The 20,290-nt window shown below is 44.0% G+C and overlaps 1 protein-coding gene across 1 annotated transcript in view; it reads left to right on the top strand.

The window, feature by feature from the left end:
- Positions 1-12,953: 12,953 nt before the first annotated feature.
- Positions 12,954-20,290, top strand: part of NTN1 (netrin 1) — a 119,664-nt gene continuing 112,327 nt past the window's right edge. Inside the window, exon 1 of the mRNA XM_032211429.1 lies at positions 12,954-13,974. Coding sequence (XP_032067320.1) covers positions 12,954-13,974 — 1,021 coding nt within the window. The remainder of the gene's footprint in view (positions 13,975-20,290) is intronic.

The following is a 20,290-nucleotide window of genomic DNA, read 5'->3' as shown; positions in this document are numbered from 1 at the left end:
AAGCTCTGAAAGTCTGCGGATTCTGGGCGTTCATACCAATTAAGACGTGAGGACAGACCCTTCCGTTCCCAACAGGTAGAATGAGAGAGAAGACAAGATAGTTCTGAAGCGTCCAAAAGTACATCCCTCTGGTCAGGGTGAAAAACGAGGCCGATCAATGCACCCACACGGTCTCCAGCTTGACGGCAACAGAACTGGTTTGCCTGAGGCAGACGTGGCTGTTTCCGCAAGTCCTATTACCCTTAAGACAAAGACATCGTGTCTCTTTCGAGAGAGTAAAATATCTAACCTTCTTCTTAACGCCATCCTCGAAGAAGCGTCAGAGGCCAAAGGCAGATTAAACGTCAGCTCAGCTATTCATCGGTTGCATAAACCTAATGCAGCACAATCCTTTATGTGCTTACCCAGGAGTCAGGTCTGCTATCTTCTATGAAGCTTACTAAATATGCATAGAAGGGAATTTTTTTTAAAGTAGCCATTTCTTTTAAAATTAATTTCCGTTTTGATAGATCTGAAAAAGCAGAAGCCAAACTAGAGCTTCACATCCATTTAAATGAGCTGTTGAAAGCTGTGAATAAATGGCAGTAGAGCTTCATTTATTCCCAGAAGCAACATAAAAGAAAATCTAGAAAATCCCCTTTGCTTGCTACATCGGACCCAGGGCTCTCCTGCGCGAGCCTTCACCAACCTGCCCTCTTGCGCAACTCCTATCCTTCTCAAATGGCTGTGATGGTGGGAAAGGACCAATGTTCCCTTTCCTAGAGAGGCTGAGCAGATTCTTTCAGAAACCCACAGAACATGAAGGCCTTGAGTGCAACCCCCCTTCCTTCCTCTGTATAGGGAAGTTTCATTTAAATATGGATAATCACCTGGCCATTGGTCAACTCTTTTTTAAAAAAACACCACATTTACACTCCTCATTGAGTCTAATGGCCACCAAAGGCATTTGACCTAAGTAAGAGGAATAATTTCATTATCAAAATGTTAGCAATGGTTTTATTATGAAAGCCATGGGGGGGGGGATGTCTCATTAGCACATGGAAAAAAAGAATACTTGAAGCAGTTAAGCTGCTCTGAGCATCAAAATAGAAAGTTTGTCAATAATATATTCATCAACTCCACCATGTCAACCACTACCCCCAAAAGCATTGATGGATATTCAACCAGAATATCCCAAGGTAGCTAGGAATTATTGGAATTATATCTCAGTACATCTGGAGAAGATGTCTATGGAGATTCTCAGTTATCCAGGTCATGGTTTTCCCAAAGGTGCTTTTTTCAAGAGGCAACTGGACTTTCTGGTTTTTATTTGAAGACATTTCACTTCTCATCCAAGAAGCTTCTTGCATGAGAATCTATATGTCTTCAAAGAAAAACCAGAAAGTCCAGTTGCCTCTTGAAAAATGCACCTCTGGGATCTGAAGAAGATAAAATTTGGGAAATCTAGGGAAATGGATTATAGATCAACATCAATCAACCATGCTACCCCTTGCTTGGAATAGACTTGCAAGGTAGCAGGTATAAATTCCTACCTGAGGGGAAGGCAATAAAAAAATGGAGAGCCAGCTACACTAGATGCAGTTTGCCTAGATTTGTACTAGAATTCTTGAATGCCAGCAGATGTCAAATGCACAGATCCAGAAATCCTGTTTAGATCTTCACTGATCACAGCATAACAAAATTGCCTGTGTGAAGTTAGTAGCCTAATTGCATTTTTATAGCATTGTTGTTTTCTAAAAAAACGGGACAATATAATGGTCTTTTAAAAAAGAATCTCATCTTCTTTTTGAGAGGGCAGATCTGTCCAATTATTTTCAGTGACAGAATGAACTGTTTAAAATCAAGCCATTTCTTAAAAGTTGGCCTCACTGATTTTCAAGACTGTCTCTTTATATGAAAGCTTTTTAAACAATCCAAATAGCAATGAAGCAGTGATATATTGAAAGGATCACATCGATAAGGTGGGTGGCATCTGCTCCACAGTTTTATCTATTCCTGTCTGACAGCTGAAGTTAGCTTGATTTCTGTCCCCCATACTTATCCTGCTATTTCGATCCCACTGCTGACCCTTGGAGTATCTCCCCACCACCACCAAGGCTATAAGTTTGAGAAGGTTACTTGTCAGCCTTCCTTTGAAAGATGAAAATATGCAAACCATTTGTTATATTCTATTTGTTGAGAGGCCAGGGGTATTCATGGTGTTTGGGCCAGGCAAATATTGTTTCATTCCTAAATAAACCTCTCTGAAAGCCAGCTAGGTTCATCCAAATGCTGCAGCAAAGAAAGAAAGGCTACTCAGATGAGGCAGAAAAACCAGAAGGTTTCAATTGTAAAGGGTGGGATGAAGGAGAGAAAAGACCTTCCTGGGATATGTCAGCCAGCAAGCAGAAGGAAAGAGCAGTGTAGGCCTTCTGTTGCTGATATATTCCTTTTCCATTGTTCCACTGCAACAGAGAGAGGCTACCTACCCCTCCTACCACTTAAGAAATCCATTCCCTCCTTTCTTGAAATCCAGTACCAGGGTTTCAGTTTAAGCCAGGAATAAATAGATTGCTTTTGCTTGGTCTACTTTGAATTTTGATTATTACTGCTGCCTTGTATGCTCAATAGGTACACACACACACACACTCATGATATTGAAGAAGAAATCCTCAAAAGTTGACTTGCAATGGCTAAAATTGAAACTGGAGGAATTATCATGGTAGCATAAGAACAATAAAGGCAAACATGGTAGACAAAACTGAAGGTATGTATTTCAAATGACAGCAAATGAATAAAAATAAAACTGCCAGTCACTTTGTCTGGGAAGACAGCAAAATTGTCTAGGTAAAACTAGGTAAAAGCAACACCAAGGTAGATTGCAAAAACTGGACACTGACATGTATGTAAAAATAATGGCTTTACTGTTAACAAAACTTCTTGGGGACCCATACCTGAAAAAGTCTTAGAAAATGAAGAGTGGTCAAAATCCTGTGGGATTTTAAAATAAAAGCCAATATGTAGCTTGAAAATATAGATGTCTTGTCACTGAAAAGCTGTGACAAAGATTGGATGTTTTAAATTTCTGGGCCTGAATCCTTGCGTGGGACGTCCTAAATACTACACTGAAACTTCCATGATTCCTAAGCTCTTGATTAGAACCCAAATCAGCAGAAAATACTCACTCTGAAAATTGTGTCCTTCGTGGAACAGGTAAATAATCAGTGTAATGCCATATTTAACAGCTTGATTTGCTTTAGTTCTAAGGTGCACTCACAGCTCCTTTCCTGATCAGTTAGCAAATTATTTTTATGATGCAGGTTTTTACTCCTATTGTATCTCTCCCACCCCAGTTTAGCTTATTCTTTCAAAACTGACAATACCCATTGGTCCAACAATGGAGCGTCTTACTGCAAAAGTAATCTACTTCAGAAATTTGAGTGTCTGGAAATTAGATGCAATTTAATGGGTAAAGAAAAGTTAGCAAAGTAGATCAGAAGCTCTACAGTTGAATTGGAGGTTTGTTCTACTTTAGTCTTTTCTATGCTTGCAATTAAGACCAACCCTCTATAATGTTCTGACAGCCCCAAGGTTTTTATTTGGTCATTCAACAGTAGCCTCAACTTGCCCTAGCCCAAGATTTAGCTGGAGACAAGTCTTCAGCTGACATTTCATGTACCCAGATCAAAGTATGTTTTCCTTCTTAAAGCAATATTGGTTTAAATCAATGGTTTAATAAGGGCTATGCAATTTATTGTGTTTTGCTTCTAATTGTCATGGAGAAGAGTCCAGTGATCCATTGCAGGGATCTTAGGATCTCTGCTGGAAGATGCAAACATGCCCCATTACTATCAGGATATGCCCTTGCAGCTTCCCTTCCAGCATTTACTCTTTCATTTTATTTCGAGTGTAATCTTAGGATCTTTTCCTATCCATCCCGATTTTTTTTTTTTAAAAAAAAAAGTAGATTCTTTTCAATAGTTTCAACCATGCAAAGAACAGGAACAGATTATTTTTTAAAAAAAATTATCAAGCAGCTACAGCAGAGCAGAGTCCCCTTGTATCACTCTATATATCTGATCAGTTCTAAATTGGCTACATAATAGTATTGCACCTGAGCTCTATTTCTCATCTCTACAATACAATATTCGGAAAATAATGAGAGGTGTTGAAAAAGGCTTTTACTTGATTCAAATACTTTTCCCTAGGGGGAAAAAAGGTTAATGGATGTGGTTGCTTAAAAGTGGTAAGCTTCAGTTTTCCTACAGTACAAGACAATTACATCTTCTTTGGTGTCATCTCAGTGTATGAGTAGCTTTATCTGCCCCTACTGGAATCTCATCTTTAGGCAGATACGTATTTATGTCTGGGAGCTGTCTTCTCCCATCATTTTGCAAACTAATAATGGTACCCATGATAACACAACAACTCACAGGGGGAGCAAGTAGCATATGAAAGGCAAAACAAACGTCTGATTCACCCCGTTTGTGTTGCAGTGACCCATGGGAAGATGTTTTTCCGTTGCCTGTTGGGGAACCGATTCAATCAGCCTGCGTATCATAAATGGTTCATGTGCTAAGTGGGAGTTGCAATGGGTGCAACAGAGACAGGACTGGGATGGGGATAAACAAATTTAGGGTGGCTTTGTTGTTGTTTGTTGTTGTTTCTTGGTTTTAGATTTTTAGCCTGTCCTTTTTTTCATATACCACTCAAGCTGGCAAACATACCAATATTCCTTTCATCTTCCTATTTTCCCCACAATAACAACTACCTGAGGTAGGTTGGGCTGAGAAAGGGTTTCTGGTCCAAAGTCAACCTGCTGGCTTTCATGCCTAAATTGGCATGAAAGGGTCTAAGGGTCTCCTTGTTTCTAGACCAAGACTTAACCACTACCTCAAACCGGCTCTTCTTTTGTGCTGATACGGGGAAGGGAAGGTGGCTCTTTAACTTTATCCTGTGAAAGTAGCTTTTGTGAATTCATGGCAGAGGGCAGTTTTAATAAGTTTATTATTAGCTCTCTCTTATAACTTCCTATGAGCCTTGGGCAGAATGTCCTCCAGTATTTGAGGTGGGAGAAGAGACTCCCTGATGTGAAAAGGAGCTAATAATGAAGATGGGCACAACATTGAGATACGGGTGGATTCTCATTTTGCAAAGTCCCCATAGAATGAAGACCTGTCATTCCTGATAAGTTCTTCCATGGGTCCCTAACTGAGAAATGAGGTCTGAAGATGGTGCCAGAGTTAATATATTACTCTTTGATATGTCACTCTTTTAATATACACATACATTTCATTCTTTCTCATTTACTATAGCTCTAATATTCCCAAATAACTCGAGAACACAAGTGAGGATGATGAAGTCATGCTTGTTTTCAGGGAATGAAATCATTTTGGGAAACTCGCGCCTCAATTTTAGGAGTTTATCACTAAAGGGGAACGCAAGGTAAAAGGAGAAATCTCATCCCAAATAATGCTTTTTCAAAAAGCAACTTGATTTTGTGTTTGGAAAAACGAAGTCCAGCTGCCCTTGGGGTGAGGGGGGTGGAAGAAGCACCTTTGGGCTCACCATGAGCTGGATACTGAGAATCTTCTTAAGCAAGAGAGAATCTCATTTCTTTCCTTAAAAAAAAACACCTACACCCAATTTTGGGGCGACTTGATTGCGAAGGGAGGGTGGATTGGGACATCCGAACGACCAGGCACAAGCAGAATAGAATAGGCTAAGTAGGCTAGGAACCAGTCCCGCTAACCTAGAATGAAAGTCCGTTTCTGGTTTCTTTTCTTTGGTTTTGGGGTGGAACCCGTGACCAACTCCGAGAACTTAAACCTCTCATATTCGTGGTTCAGCTAAACAAATCACCCAGATTTCCCGGTCGCAGGCGGACGCGGACGCTCTACTTTAAGCGGAGGAAAAAGACGAGAGAGGGGGGGGAGGGGGAGAGGGGAGAGGGGAGAGGGGAGAGGGAGAGGGAGGGAGGGAGGGAGGGAGGGAGAGAGAGAGAGAGAGAGAGAGAGAGAGAGAGAGAGAGAGAGAGAGAGCGAGCGAGAGGGAGCGCCATTGTAAGCTTCAGCTAAGGAAATCTGGAAAATGCCCTTGAAGGAGAGCGGGAAGCTTGCTGAGCTCAGGTTTAAAGACCCGGCAAACATTTTAAAGCGCGCCGTCCGTAAGAAGAAGGAGGCGGGGGCGGAGGGCCGTGATAGAGCTCCTTCGGGTATTAATTCCTTAGGAGACATTTAGCTCTAAAGATATTACAGGTATCAATTAAATATTGCTGGAATTGATCGCAAAAGGTACCATCGCCTCCCAAACGAAACAATAGATTGTCCGCAATCTGGATAAAGGAAAGCCGTAGGATAGAGGAATCATACTGGTGGTAGAACCTGTCCTTTCGTGTCCACGGTTGCCCAAGTGGTTGAAATAGTCTGTTAAAAATGCTACCGTGGAGTCAATCGGGATGGAATTTGCAAATATCCGGAGAAAGCGGATACAGAATTGTAATTCTGGTTCGGTGTGAACTTTGTTCATAAACAGAATAATGTCAAATTCTTTTAAACGTAAAAACCCTTTGGGGTATTGTAGCTAATCAAAATAAGAACAGAAATATTAGTGTCAGCTTTCAGTTGGCTGTCATCACTTTTCATCGAGATTAAAAGCAACATTCAGCTTTAACCTCTAGAGCTGTGAATGTATGTATGTATGTATGTATGTGTGTATGTGTATGTGTATGTGTATGTGTATGTGTATGTGTATGTGTATGTGTATGTGTATGTGTATGTGTATGTGTATGTGTATGTGTATGTGTATGTGTATGTGTATGTGTATGTGTATGTGTATGTGTATGTGTATGTGTATGTGAATGTGAATGTGAATGTGAATATATGTATATATATAATCCCAGATTCTAAAAAATAATCATTTGGGAAGAAGCTAAGCATGTGCTGGAATTTGGAATTCAATAGGAATGGAATGGAAAGGAAAGAGAAGGGAAGGGAAGTGTAAATAAAAGCCTTGCAATATTGTATGCAGTCATCTTATGCTGGGTGAGACTGAAACAGGTTTCTGGAGAAAGGCTGATGGGGAGGGGGAAGCAAGAAAGAAAGTGAAGTTGTTTTAACAAAACAGTTTATTTCCTCTAAAGAAAATAAATCTTATTTTTGTTATGAGATATACAGTGAAGAAAGACGTGTTTGATCAACGCAATTCAAAAGTTATTCAAAGAATTAGGAACTTTAAAAAAAGCAGGCTATGACAGAATACATACTTCAGCTTCTCAACTAATTCCTATGTATGTACAAATAAATCTCCTTATATCAATGCACCTTCGTCTAAGGAGAAACTGCAGTTTAGGATTGTGCAGCATGTTTCCCATGGAAATGATTCCATTCCATTTTACTTCTTTTTCTGGATTTTTCCTCCACTGCTTTGTTTCTGCAGTTCATGAATTAATTCATAGCTGGTGCTGGGGAACATCTCAAGCTGAAGGGGGGAAATGTGGGATACAACTGGGAACTTATTTAGGTTTTTTTTGTTTTTGTTTGCTTTAAAGATAATTTAGAGTGCCCACATTGGAGTGTCAAATAACTGGGTGCAACTCAGAGATTTGATTGTCCTCAGCAAAATAATAGACCTGAGCTTACTAGCTGTTCTAGCTCCAAGAAACTTCATACAATTCAGATTTCTCCAGTATATCACCTGATCATTCAATTAGATTTACAGAAGATTTTCCACTTGTCAGATAACTCACAGCTCCAAATCAGCGAGAGATGTTTTCCTTTACACCTGGTGCTTTCTGAGAAAGAGTAGTTGCAACTACCACTTCACTCCCAGTTGTCCTCTGGTAGTCAATTCCAACAATTGCAATGAACTGTCGCTCTTCATTTATTGTATGCAGTTGCACCCTTTTGAGATTTGCGCAGGAAAAAAATCACTGGATGTACTTCCTGAGCAGTTCTAACTTACTGTTGATCTCACTCCACCTTCTTTTCATTATTTATCTTCATGTAGAGTTGTGTTGATTGAAGAGGTTCTAAATTTCCAAAGCTGGGGCTGGTAAAAAAAATTGTAAGCCTTCATGAATTCTATTAGAGGTTTCTTCCTTCTAAGAATTTATTTTCTGCATCTGTTAGTGGACTAGTTAGAATCTATCAGTTTTATCTATCTATCAACATTAGTACAGTGGAAACCTAATATCTTGTAGTTAAGTTTGCTTTAAATGTAAGGCTTCCTCAATTCTCAGATGTTACTAGTGTGCTCAAACAGTGCTAAATCTTGATTTGGTTAACCTATACTAAGACCAAACCTTATTCTTTTTCAGGACCATGTGTGAATCTGGTCTATAGTTCTATATCTTTTGTTACCCAGTGATCAAGCAGTGTACTGTAGAAGACTTCCTACTGTAGAAGATTATTGATCAGATAAGGAGTAGTGTTGGCTTTGAGAGGAGTGCACTTCCTTTGAAGACAGAGGTGCCCAATCTATCTTAAAAGGCAATGCACTCATCTCAAAGCCTATGTCCATAGAAGAGGGTGTTTCCCACACACATTCCAAGTTCTAGTTCATTGGGTTGGTTAGATCTGTTCACTTTTATCCAATGGCTGCTTTGATTAAAAAAATCTAAGTCTGAAAAAAAGACTTGAATGCAAGTGGAGAGTGCATTACTAAGAGTCTAAATGTTACTTCCAGGGCCTGAGTCAAACTTCGTGTAGAGCTTGAACTGGTTTGCAAACTTGTGGAAACAATTGTTCCATAAGCCTCAAGGGAATAGCATTCACTTGGTGTTCTATACATTACCATTCTAGTGTAAAGGGGAATTCCTGCAGGAGTCAGGAATTAAGTTTTATAGCCTCTTCCATCTATAGTCAACCCAACATTCATTTTTTTAAAAAAATAAATAAATACGAAGTGACAATATTAAAAACTGCCTCTATGCATTTAAACATATATATTTTTCTGATGATGTCACTTCATGTAGAATAGAAGTGCAAGATTTTCTTCTTGACCAAAAGTCATGGATCCTGTTATGAGAGGTGGGTGTCAGGCTAACAAGAATAGCAGGGAATCTATGAAACTATGGCACACAAGTGAAGCAAGGCAAGAAGAGCCGCACTGCATTGTTTCCATAGAATTAAATGCACACCAGCTAAATTATTACAACAGGAGCCTCGTTTTCAAATGTCAACATGTGCCAGCAGTTTTCAAGGCTTGGAAAGCTGCTTTAAATATTGAAAGAGGGGAAGAAAGATCACCAGATGGAGGAAAAGTTCTCCTATTTCCACTTAGCTTGCACAGACAACCTTGAATCCCAGGTTCAGAGTTTTTGTTAAGCAGCAAACGTTTCATATATTTGGAGATAAAGCCGCAGGCTGCTAACTGCATGTTTCGTTTCGCCGAGTCTTTCATTAAATATTTCGTGCCGGGATGGGAAATTTGGCAGCACTGATTTGAGACAAAAAGGTTGAGACTTTAGGTATGTGTGTGCGAACGCCGATAAGGGAGAGAAGTGAATCTCTTGGACACACTCGGGAGTGAACAGTGAGAGAGGGGTGTGGATTTTTCTCCCTGTCTGCGTAGCTCCGTGAGGGTCGAAGATCTTCCAAAAGAAGCCCCCCCCCCCACATTCCAAATGCTCTGCAGGAGCAAACACTATATAGATCGGCATCACCCAGCTGCGACTGAACTCCTTCACCGCCTATTTTAGCGTCTTGCCAGCCAATTTCTCCACTTGAACACAACAGAATAACAGAGTTGGAAGGGACCTTGGAGGTCTTCTAGTCCAACTCCCTTGCTTAAGTAGGAGACCCTATCCCATTCCAGTCCAAAAGGTTGTCCAGTCCAGGAGTGAAATTCAGCAGGTTCTAACAGGTTCTGGATAACCGGTAGCGGAAATTTTGAGTAGTTCGGCAAATACCACCTCTGGCTAGTGCCAGAAGTGGGGTGGGAAGGGAGATCCTTCCCCAGCCACGCTCACCAAGCCACGCCCACAGAACAGGTAGTTAAAAAAATTGAATTTCACTACAGGTCCAGTCTCTTTTTTGAAGCGTCAGAATGTTTCGGCCCTGGGTCAGAAAGAAACGCCGGCTTAAGGAGGATGCAGGGATGGAGATTCTTTGCTATAAAGCAAAAGCGTGGCTTTTCTGCGATGTTAGAACGAGGGACGTTGGCCATTCTCTTTTTCTCACTTGGCTCTTGCGAGGGGATCTTCTCTGTCCCACACAGTTCAGATTGATGTTGATGAGGAAGTCTCCAGGCCAAGCCTGATCCTGCCCCGTTGGGCCACTCCGGCTCCGCCTCCTCCTCCCCACAGCTCCTCCCCCTCCCTTTCGCAAGTGCACGAGTGCCGGGGCCGCCCCTTCTCGCTCCCTGCCCCCTCCCGCACACACCGCTCCCCGCCCCATCCGTCGCGAGAGCTGCCATCCCGCCAGTGGATGTCGTTTTCTCTTCCCCCGCGCGAGCCCACGGGGTGTCACTCCTCCGGGATGACCTCAACTTCGCCCCGAGTTTGCCGCCTCACACGCTTCCGACACCCGCGGAGCCTAGCCACTCGCTGGGACAGCGCGATGGGCACCGACCGAGACCCCTGAGAGTCTCCAGCTCGCCTGGAGCTGCGGCTGCCCGCGCCACCGCCGAGGAAGCGAGCGACCAGCTGCAGCCAAGGTAGCTCGGGGAAGGCAGGCCGGAGGAGGGAGCTGTCCCGCAGGCAGCAGCGGGCGGAAGAGAGCGGGGCGGGCGGCTCCTTTGGTCTCGGGGGCAGCTAAGGGCGGGCTCCGGGGTGGGAAGGCCAGCTGACCGCTACCTGAAGGGAGCGAGAGTCTGGCTGCCCGACCGGAGCGGGACCGACGTTTCCTGCCAAAAGACGGACGAGCACTTCTCGCCGCTTTCCAACTTCTCCGGCGCATCTCTAGCCGCGCGGGCTCTTTCTCCGGCTGAGGCCGAAGAAATAACATGAGAGCCACTGGCAACGGCTTCCCGTCTCGCAAATTTCTCCAGGTTGGGCGCACAGGGACTTTTCCCCCGAACCTTTCAAGATTCTCCTCCTGCTTGGATCTGCCCTTGCATTGGTTCATTGGGAAATCAAACCCACTCCCCAAATGGGCTTTGGACCGGCGCTTGTTTGACTAGTAGGGTTCGGGAGTCTGGACTTGAACTGATTGTACGGGGCGGGGCTGCGGGGACGGCTGAGATTTGGCTTCCCCGCCCCATCCTTGCCTATCTTCCGTCGGCGGTAGATCTGGGTGGCAGGTAATTGCCGCTTCGCCAGCGTGAATGGGAGCCCAACCTTTGCATTCTTTGACTGCTTGCACCAACTGGGGACCAATTCCCAGCAGAAGGTTTGTGCACGCTCAGGCTGCGACCTTAAAGGCCTTTTTTTTTTTGCGGAGGGAAACCCCAGGAAATCCTTTTGGTGGAAGAGAAACGGCTTCCTCTCGCGCAGTGCAATATCCCAAGCGCTCCGTTAAGAAAAAGTTCCGATTACTCACGAGAAGCGGGTTTCTCCAGAGTGCTAAGCCTTTAGATGTTTAATCAACTATTGGTCTACCATGTTTTAAGGCCTTGCTTCACACGCAGAGTCCTGGGTTACCCAAATCCCATTTTGACTTAGCGTGATAGGCGAATCCACGAGGATCGCCGATCCTTGGATAATGGGATCTTGCTTCACTTAATGTTACCCAACTGCCTGGGTAGTTGCGCCACACCGAAGCTCTGAGTTGTGTCCCACCGTCTCCCCTCCGCCAGGCTTAAATAGGACTGGTTGGGTGTATATAGGCAAAGAGTCCCAACTTTGGCAGTGCAGCTTCATTGCTGTGATCTTGGGATCCAGTCGGTCCTCACAAAAACAGGGGACTCGATTGCAAGAGCCAGCTCTTCGGGGCAACGTTCTCGGAAAGTGAAGGTAAAAGAAAAGGGACCCCCACGACCCTCTCGTCCTAAGCATTGGTTGAGTCTAAGCCCAAGGCTGCTGGACAAGCTAAGAGCCAAGGTCTTTGGAATCGTCCAGAATGGTATTTTCGAGCCCACAGTAGTAAAAACCTTCCAATCGGTTCGTTCCATTCGATCTTTATCTCCCTGACAGGGATTTTGTCACTACAGTTTCGCGAGGGAAAAGCTGAGGGAATTAGGTGCGCTTTCCCTGGTGCCCTGTGGAGATTGCCGCGCATTGGCGGAGGGGGCTCCTATTCCCCGAAGGTCAGGAGGATGTTGGGTGTTAAGCTCCCGCGGTAGGTCAACAGGTTTGTCTTACTTTTCTCATTCTCCTGAGAGAGCAGCTATCTACAAAAAGGACGTCCAAGTTGTAGACAATAAATCCCCAAATGCTTGGGAGCCCTTTGGAGTCCTTCAGAGGTCCCCTCCGCTTTAATTCATATGTGTTTATGTATCACCTTATGGCAGAGGACAACAGCGGCTCTGAAACGTGAGAAGATTCAAGTAGTTGCCCTGAACTCCTGGGCTTGGTTTCCCCGGGTCTCGAATACAAATTGGGGCTAGTTTGTGTGAGCCTATCCAACTCTGGCTTCGCCAACGGCACAACTAGGTTCGGGATCCCCACTGGGATGCGAGGCGGGCTGGCGCTGACTTGGCGCGAGGGGAGAAACCCGAGGGGAGGGGGGAAGACTGAGCAGAGAGAAAGCCCCGCGTGACTAGTGGGCCTACTTACGGCTCCCAAAGCGGCCTTTTCAACTGAGGCGGACTGTAGCATCTGTCACTCAAGCACCCCCACTCGCTGGGCCGCTCGTCCTCCGAGGCAGGTTTACACCCCCTTTTCTCCCCCCGGACGAGCCCCAGGGAGACTTTCACTGCTAGGACAGCCGGGAGGTCTGCCCAAACACGCGTGTTCTCCTGGACGGTCAGCGTCGAGGCGCCAAGGCCGGTGGGGTGGGGCAGGGGGAGTCCAAGCGCTCCGGGAGCTGACCCGCGCTCTCTCCTTTCTCTCCACAGGCTCCCTTCCCTCAGCGCCCACCAGGTAGGCAGGCAGGATGTCCCCGGCGGGCTGGGAGGCCCTGGTGGCCCTGGCGGCGGTGGCCTGCCTGGCCGAAGGGGTGCGCGGCGGCTACGGCTTGAACATGTTCGCCGTGCAGACGGCCCCGCAGCCGGATCCCTGCTACGACGAGAACGGGCAGCCGCGGCGCTGCATCCCGGACTTCGTCAACGCCGCCTTCGGCAAGGAGGTGAAGGTGTCGAGCACCTGCGGCCGCCCCCAGTCGCGCTACTGCGTGCTGGCCGAGAAGGGCGAGGAGCGGAGCCGCAGCTGCCACCTGTGCGACGCCGCCGACCCCAAGCGGGCCCACCCCGCCTCCTACCTGACCGACCTCAACAACCCGCACAACCTGACCTGCTGGCAGTCGGAGAGCTTCGTGCAGCACCCGCTCAACGTGACGCTGGTGCTGGCGCTGGGCAAAAAGTTCGAGGTGACCTACGTCAGCCTGCAGTTCTGCTCGCCGCGGCCGGAGTCCATGGCCATCGCCAAGTCCATGGACGGCGGCAAGAGCTGGGTGCCCTTCCAGTTCTACTCCACGCAGTGCCGCAAGATGTACAACAAGCCCAGCCGCGCCGCCATCACCAAGCAGAACGAGCAGGAGGCCATCTGCACCGACTCGCACACCGACATGCGGCCCCTGAGCGGCGGGCTCATCGCCTTCAGCACCCTCGACGGCCGGCCCTCGGCCCACGACTTCGACAACTCGCCCGTCTTGCAGGACTGGGTGACGGCCACCGACATCCGGGTGGTCTTCAGCCGCCTCCACACCTTCGGCGACGAGAACGAGGACGACTCCGAGCTGGCCCGCGATTCCTACTACTACGCCGTCTCCGACCTGCAGGTGGGCGGCCGCTGCAAGTGCAACGGGCACGCCTCCCGCTGCGTCCGGGACCGTGATGACCACCTGGTCTGCGACTGCAAGCACAACACCGCCGGGCCCGAGTGCGACCGCTGCAAGCCTTTCCACTACGACCGGCCCTGGCAGAGGGCCACCGCCCGAGAAGCCAACGAGTGCGTCGGTGAGTTGACGGCGGCCCCGGGAGCCCCTTTCGCTGCCCGGCAGGGCCCCGAATTTCGTGCCCACCGTCCGCCTTTGCTGGTGCAGAGGATCTTCTGCGCGAGGGAAAGGGGGGCGGTCGGTCTTGGGTGAGAGCCTCTGCAATAAGTCAGGGGTGGGTTTGTACTGAAGGGCTGGGGTCCCGTCTCAGCTAGGTCTCTGTTTTGATTGTGTGTGTGTGTGTGTGTGTGTGTGTGTGTTTGCACGCATTTGCCATTTCTTTTTTTTGCTTAGAATTATGTTTTAGGTTTAGGATTGTAATCCTTCGTTCAAGGTTTGGGCTTCAGCACGACCTGAAGCTAGTTCTGAGCAACTGCTCTCTTTTAGTCCCGAGCTGCAAGTCTCCGATCTGAACCCGAACCTTCAAAGCGAGTCCTGCCCGAGGCTAAGCTTTACAGAGTCGCGCGTGGGCCTCCTGTGTCCTATTAGGGCTGACGTGTCGCTAGAAAGTGGAACGCGCTTGGCACGTGGCCAGAGAGAGACTCCCCAGCCCTCGGGGCAGAAGAACCCTGCCTACCATAAAGGGCCCCCCGATTTGAAGGCGTTGGCCTTTTCGCTGCCCCGGATTCTCCGTAGATTTCGGTTGCCCCCTCGAGAAACAGCCGACGGGAAAGTTGACCGTTGAGTCTTCTAAAGGCAAGCAAGTGGGAAAAACTTCCCCGAGAGGTAGGCCGGGTTAGAGGGCCGATTACACACCGATTAAAATTAATAAGGGAGGAGTTGGCCGCAATTTAACAGGAGGAAGACGAGGAGTGAGACACATTTACAAACAGATGATTCCCTCCCTCCCACAATAAAACCCCCAAATCACGCGAATAGTCGGCCTCCGCTTTCCTGGATGCTGAGCGACCTGGCACTTCGATCCATCTGGAAAAGAGGAATTGGGTTTGAATTGGAGGGCGTAGAGGAGCAAACACCGCTCGCCGGCAAGAGCGGTCCAATGCCTCAAATCCATCCTTTCTCCTTCCCTCCTTTCTTTCTTTCTTTCTTTCTTTCTTTCTTTCTTTCTTTCTTTCTTTCTTTCTTTCTTTCTTTCTCCGTCCTCCCTCCCTTTCTTTCCTCTTTCTTTCTTTCTTTTTCCCTCCCTCCCTTCATTCTTTCTTTCTTTCTTTCCTTCTTTCTTTCTTGGACGTGGAGTGGAGGAGCTAATTCTGCTCGTACTGTAGTATTTCAGGGAGGGCTTTTGTTGTGAAGGGAACTTGGAGTGCGTTGTACTCTACCAGCAAATGCTGCTTGCGATTATTTGAATAAGGGAAATGAAAAAAAAAACACCCATTGTTGATCTTGGGGGTCCTTGGTCTTTGCTAAGGGCAAAGGTATGCAACTGTTGACTGACGAAAAAGAAGGGCAGATCTCAGGAGCTTTCAAGGAAATTCCAGAACTGGACAGGATCAAAGGAAATAGGGATTATCCAATGGATGTTACCTAGTTGGCTAATGAAAAATTTGCAAGCAAACAACTAAGCTCAGAGAGCACCAAAGTCTCCCTAATCATCCGATTTACCAGCAAATATGTAGTGAGAATGGGGAATATCTAAACTTGTGGTGTACTTCACCTTAAAATCTACAAAGGTGCTAGAAAGAAGAAATAAAAATGCCCCAGCTGCTGCTTATTTCTAAAATATTGTGGTAGTTTACTTCTTCACCATCTGTCAGTATCAAACCTGTGTGAATGTAGAATGCAGAAGATAGTTTTACTGCCGCCTACATAGTGCAGCATATTAAAAAAAAAGTCCAACATTCCAACAGCATTTGCTTCCAAATTGTGAATAAAAATGTTTGTGAAATATCTAAATAACTCTGGTTGGAAGGGCACATTGGGAATTTCAATGTAAATGTCTAAAACTTTGCAACTTATTTACTATCCAGCTGAAAGTAAGTTCTATTGAAACCAATGTTGCCTTTTCTGAAAACAGTTGTTTTACGTATTAAAACACATTATTGGAAAATACCAATTTTCCCCTCTGTTTTGTAAAGGAGAGAATAATCATAATTTGAACCAAATTATTCAATTCTTTCAATTTTCAGTTCTAGGAAATAGATTTTAAATCTAGATGCATATGAATTGTTGGGCTCCCCCCCCTCGCATTCATAGCTGTACATTTTCTGATGTCTCATGTTCATGAGAGAGAAAGGAAGAATGGCCATTTCTCTGTTAAGATGGTTTTGATGCATGAGGGCGCAGCACGGATAGGCTCCTGTTGCTTGTGCCTGTCTCTAATGAGTTGTTTGCAGTTGGAAGAGCTCATTTGCTGCCCTTGAATCTGCTGGATCCTAACTAACCTTGTCCTGATTGTATAGACAGTGTTTATCTGTCTCCCCCATTGCAGCACAACCAAGGCAGAATACCAATTCTGCGCCCAGATTGTCACAATCCCTTCTGATTTCTTGAATTGGAATAATCATAGGAATATTCAGACTTCCCTGAAAGTTTCCCCCCCCCCTCCATTCTTTCCCTATATTTCAGTGACAATAACGGCTGCAAGGAATCCAAGTGCTTTTAATCCACGTTTCTAAGCAGGACACGACCATAGTAACAATTTCTTTCTTATATATTGTAGTCGTATGACCAGTAGCACTAGTTGTGGGATGAAGATTGAGGAGATCCAAGTTTATGGAAGTTCAGTTGAATCAGCCATTTGTCTCTTGGCCATATATCTCCCAGGGTTTTGGTTAAGGAAGTAAACAGGAAGAATAACACATTGTTTACTCGATGCAATGAGCTCCTACTAGACAAAAGTCAGGTCATAAAACTAATAAGTAACCACAGGTAGCTTTACCCTATAGACAAACCTATTTGTCTTTTAAAACTTTCAGTGTGGTGATAATTACTTCATTGTAGTACAGTGAATTCCATAGCTTAATTATATGTTATGTGAAGAGAATATACACATACACAAACATCTACACTGTATCTATTTTTCTTCCACTTGGAACAGATAAATTGACATCCAGGAGGAAATCTGGGTGACAACGTGCTATGCTCCCTGTTTAATAGTGTTGCATATAACCGGAATCTGAGAAAAGTTAGTCGGAAGTTTAGAATCCAGATTTATTATGTCCCCTTTTAGAATGGCATAGGGCCTTTCTCTATTACTACCTTAAAGTCCCATCCTCTTTGCACAAAACCAAGGTGACACAAAATTGGTTGTCCCTGTTGCTAATCCCTATCCTGCCAAATGACATTGTCCTGATCTGTGAGACGTCATTCATTTACAGATAAGGTTTGTCTCTTCTGGATTGGCAGCCCTCCCCTTTCAGCACCACATCAGCCAGGGAAGGAGGCATTCATCACTGGGGCACTGTACTATGAGCAGAGCAGGGTTGACTTCAGAGCTCTGCCTGGGCTTCTCCAGGCAGATTTGACAGCCCTACATCCTACTTAGAGATCTTTCAAGTTAAAACAAAGTGAAGTAAACTGGCATAGAGGAAAACATTTCTGCCAAGTGTTTCTCAAATTGACTAGCTGCTAGATAGTCCTGACTTTTTTTTTTTTGGTAAGGGGAATAGGATTGAATCTGACACTTATAAAGGAGCTGGAAGGTATGCGTTAAAATTTCAGTTCAATGTTCTCCATTATTTTCTGGAAATTGTAACAAAGCAAAATAAGGGAAGGCTAATATATCTTCAAGCACTGTTATGGAATTGTATAAATGCATCCCCTTTCTTCCCCTAACAAAACAGGAATATGGTGTCCTCCTCACTTCTATATTGTAGGAAGCCTACAAAGAAGTTGGTTTCAAAAGCATCTCAGTGTGTGTTGTGTGGGTCATATGTTCATCCAAAATGCACATCTGATCACAATGACTGTAGGTCAACTGACATTGTCCCCCAGATAATAAGTGGGGAAGTATCACAAATTATATATCTTGAAGCTTTGATGTAAAAGTGTCACCTTAAGGATGAAAAGACCACACTATGTGATCAGTTGGAGAGATGGAAGTCATCAGGGCATGATAGTGACACCATAAACTGCAGATAAGGACAGGACAATCTGTTTGATATTTTTAATAATTGCCAGGAAAGTATGGCATCAAATGACAAAAATAATAATAATGAAATATTTATGGCAGTGAAAAACCAGGCTTCACTATGTTGAAAGCACAGCTCATGAACTAAAGGAGATACCTTATTGAGTTTTCGTATAATTCTTTCTTTCTTTCTTTCTTTCTTTCTTTCTTTCTTTCTTTCTTTCTTTCTTTCTTTCTTTCTTTCTTTCTTTCTTATTTTATACTAGAATTTTTAATTGTACATTTATTGAGTGTTTTTATTTGTTCTGGTCTCTGGTCTATGACAGTAATAAACTGAACTGAATTGAATTGATACTTCAGAAAAATATTGTTCAAGCCCAAACAGAGGTAAACTAAGTCAGAAGAGAATGGTGCTATCCCTTTGCATAAGTCTTGCTCTAGATTTAGGGTTAGGAAATAAAGTTCATATTTTCAGCATATGTTGTTTTTACTGACTTAATTTATATTTTGATACATTTTTGATATTACTTGCAATGATTGCAAAATTCAAGGGACATTAAGTCAATGGCATCTCAAAAATACAAATAATAATCTCACAGATTATTTTCTCCCCCCTTAAGTTAATTGATCACTATGAATAGGCACTGTGTGTTTGGGGGCCCTCAGAAAAGACAGCAGAATAGAAAGTTCCATTCTATTAGTTTAACTCTAGATTTTTTTGTTTAAGTGCTTCCAGGCCAACCCTATCATTAAGTAGAGAGAAGTACAAATTTTGAAGGCAGCAGATGGCCAATTAGTAAATTTCTACTGCTATGGAACTTTTTTTCATCTTAAGAACGTGAAAGTCTTGGGTAGAGACTGAAGCTTATTTTGATATGATTGTTTAATAAACTGATTTTTTTTCTTATTTTCTTTTAAAAAATTGATGGCACAGGGAAGCTCTTGAACTGGGTCTCTGAGAGTAGAGTTGGGGTAATATTTCTTCCCTGGCATTCTCTTTCGCTGAATTACCATATTTCTCCTGTCTTTAGCACAAATCGAGTTTTGTCTCATTACTTCCACAGGCTGGCATATTCATTTTTTTTTTACCATTTTATTTATTAGATTTTTTTTATCCTGCCTTTCTTACCTTATAAGTAAGTACTCAAGATACATACTATTCCTTACTCCTCCTATTTTATCCACAACAACAGCAATCCTGTGAGGTGGTTTGGACTGAGAGAAACAGTTTGGCCCAAATGCCCTATAATGTCAAGACAAAATGTATGATATACTCTGCCCTTGATATTCCATTTATTTGTAACAACTGAACTTGGGTTTGATAGATATTGATAGATATTTGATAGGGGGCTGTTTATTTTCAAGTTATCTGTTGCATCTGCACAATTCCAATTATTCTATAAAATCATAATCACCTAATATTTTTAAAAATAATAATAATTTTGACTAGCTCACCATACTTCTAATAATAAAACAACAAAATATGGACCATATACAGCTCTTTTAGCTGCTACAGACGTTTGTCCTTAGAGAATGAATACAGTTCAACCTGTAGAGATTGGTAGTTTCATGCTTTACTGAAATTATTTTTATTTCTATTAGGTCATGTGCAGCAAAAACAGTAGGATATACTGTGACACCTTAAGGTTATTTATTGTTTCATAAGCTTTCCGGTCCTCTAGATTGGAGCAGAGTGTGATAGTTCTGGGAAAGGAAACTTATAAATGCTCAAGGTTGTTGCTGGAGAGGAAGAAGAGAGAAAATGGGAGTTGGGAAAAGAAAGATAAGAAACTAAGAGACAGATTATTTGTTTCCTATTGTATTTATTTAATGATTTATTTAATCACACTCTGAAGCAATGTTGTCTCTCCACTTCTTATCTTTTCTCTCACCACTCATACACACTTTGGAGAATTCTTGTAGCTAAGGACAATTCCTGTGCCTGCCTAAATAGACCAGCTGAGATACCCTTTGGAACACTACTACGTGTAAGATGGAAGGGGAACCACCCCCATCCTTGGGCCAAAGTGTCCTCCATTAATAATGAATATGTAGGAGAACTGGTTAAATATATGAGCAATAATCACATGGATTCTATTTCATCTTATTAAGAATAAATCTTGCTTTTCTGCTCACATTTTTGAGCAGAAGCTTTCAAATGAAGTTTGTGCATGCTTCAGTTTGAAAAGGATTGTGTTATCTACTTACTTTTGTATTACAAGGTAAATTACGCAGCATAGTACCCATGATATCATGACTATTAAGGGGTTTGGAACTATGAAGGAGCAGCTGCATTTTACTCTAACTA

This window comes from Thamnophis elegans, chromosome 2, assembly GCF_009769535.1.
Source record: "Thamnophis elegans isolate rThaEle1 chromosome 2, rThaEle1.pri, whole genome shotgun sequence".
NCBI classification, from domain to species: domain Eukaryota; kingdom Metazoa; phylum Chordata; class Lepidosauria; order Squamata; family Colubridae; genus Thamnophis; species Thamnophis elegans.
Note: the sequence above shows the minus strand (reverse complement) of the source record. Positions and strands in the feature narration are given on the sequence as shown.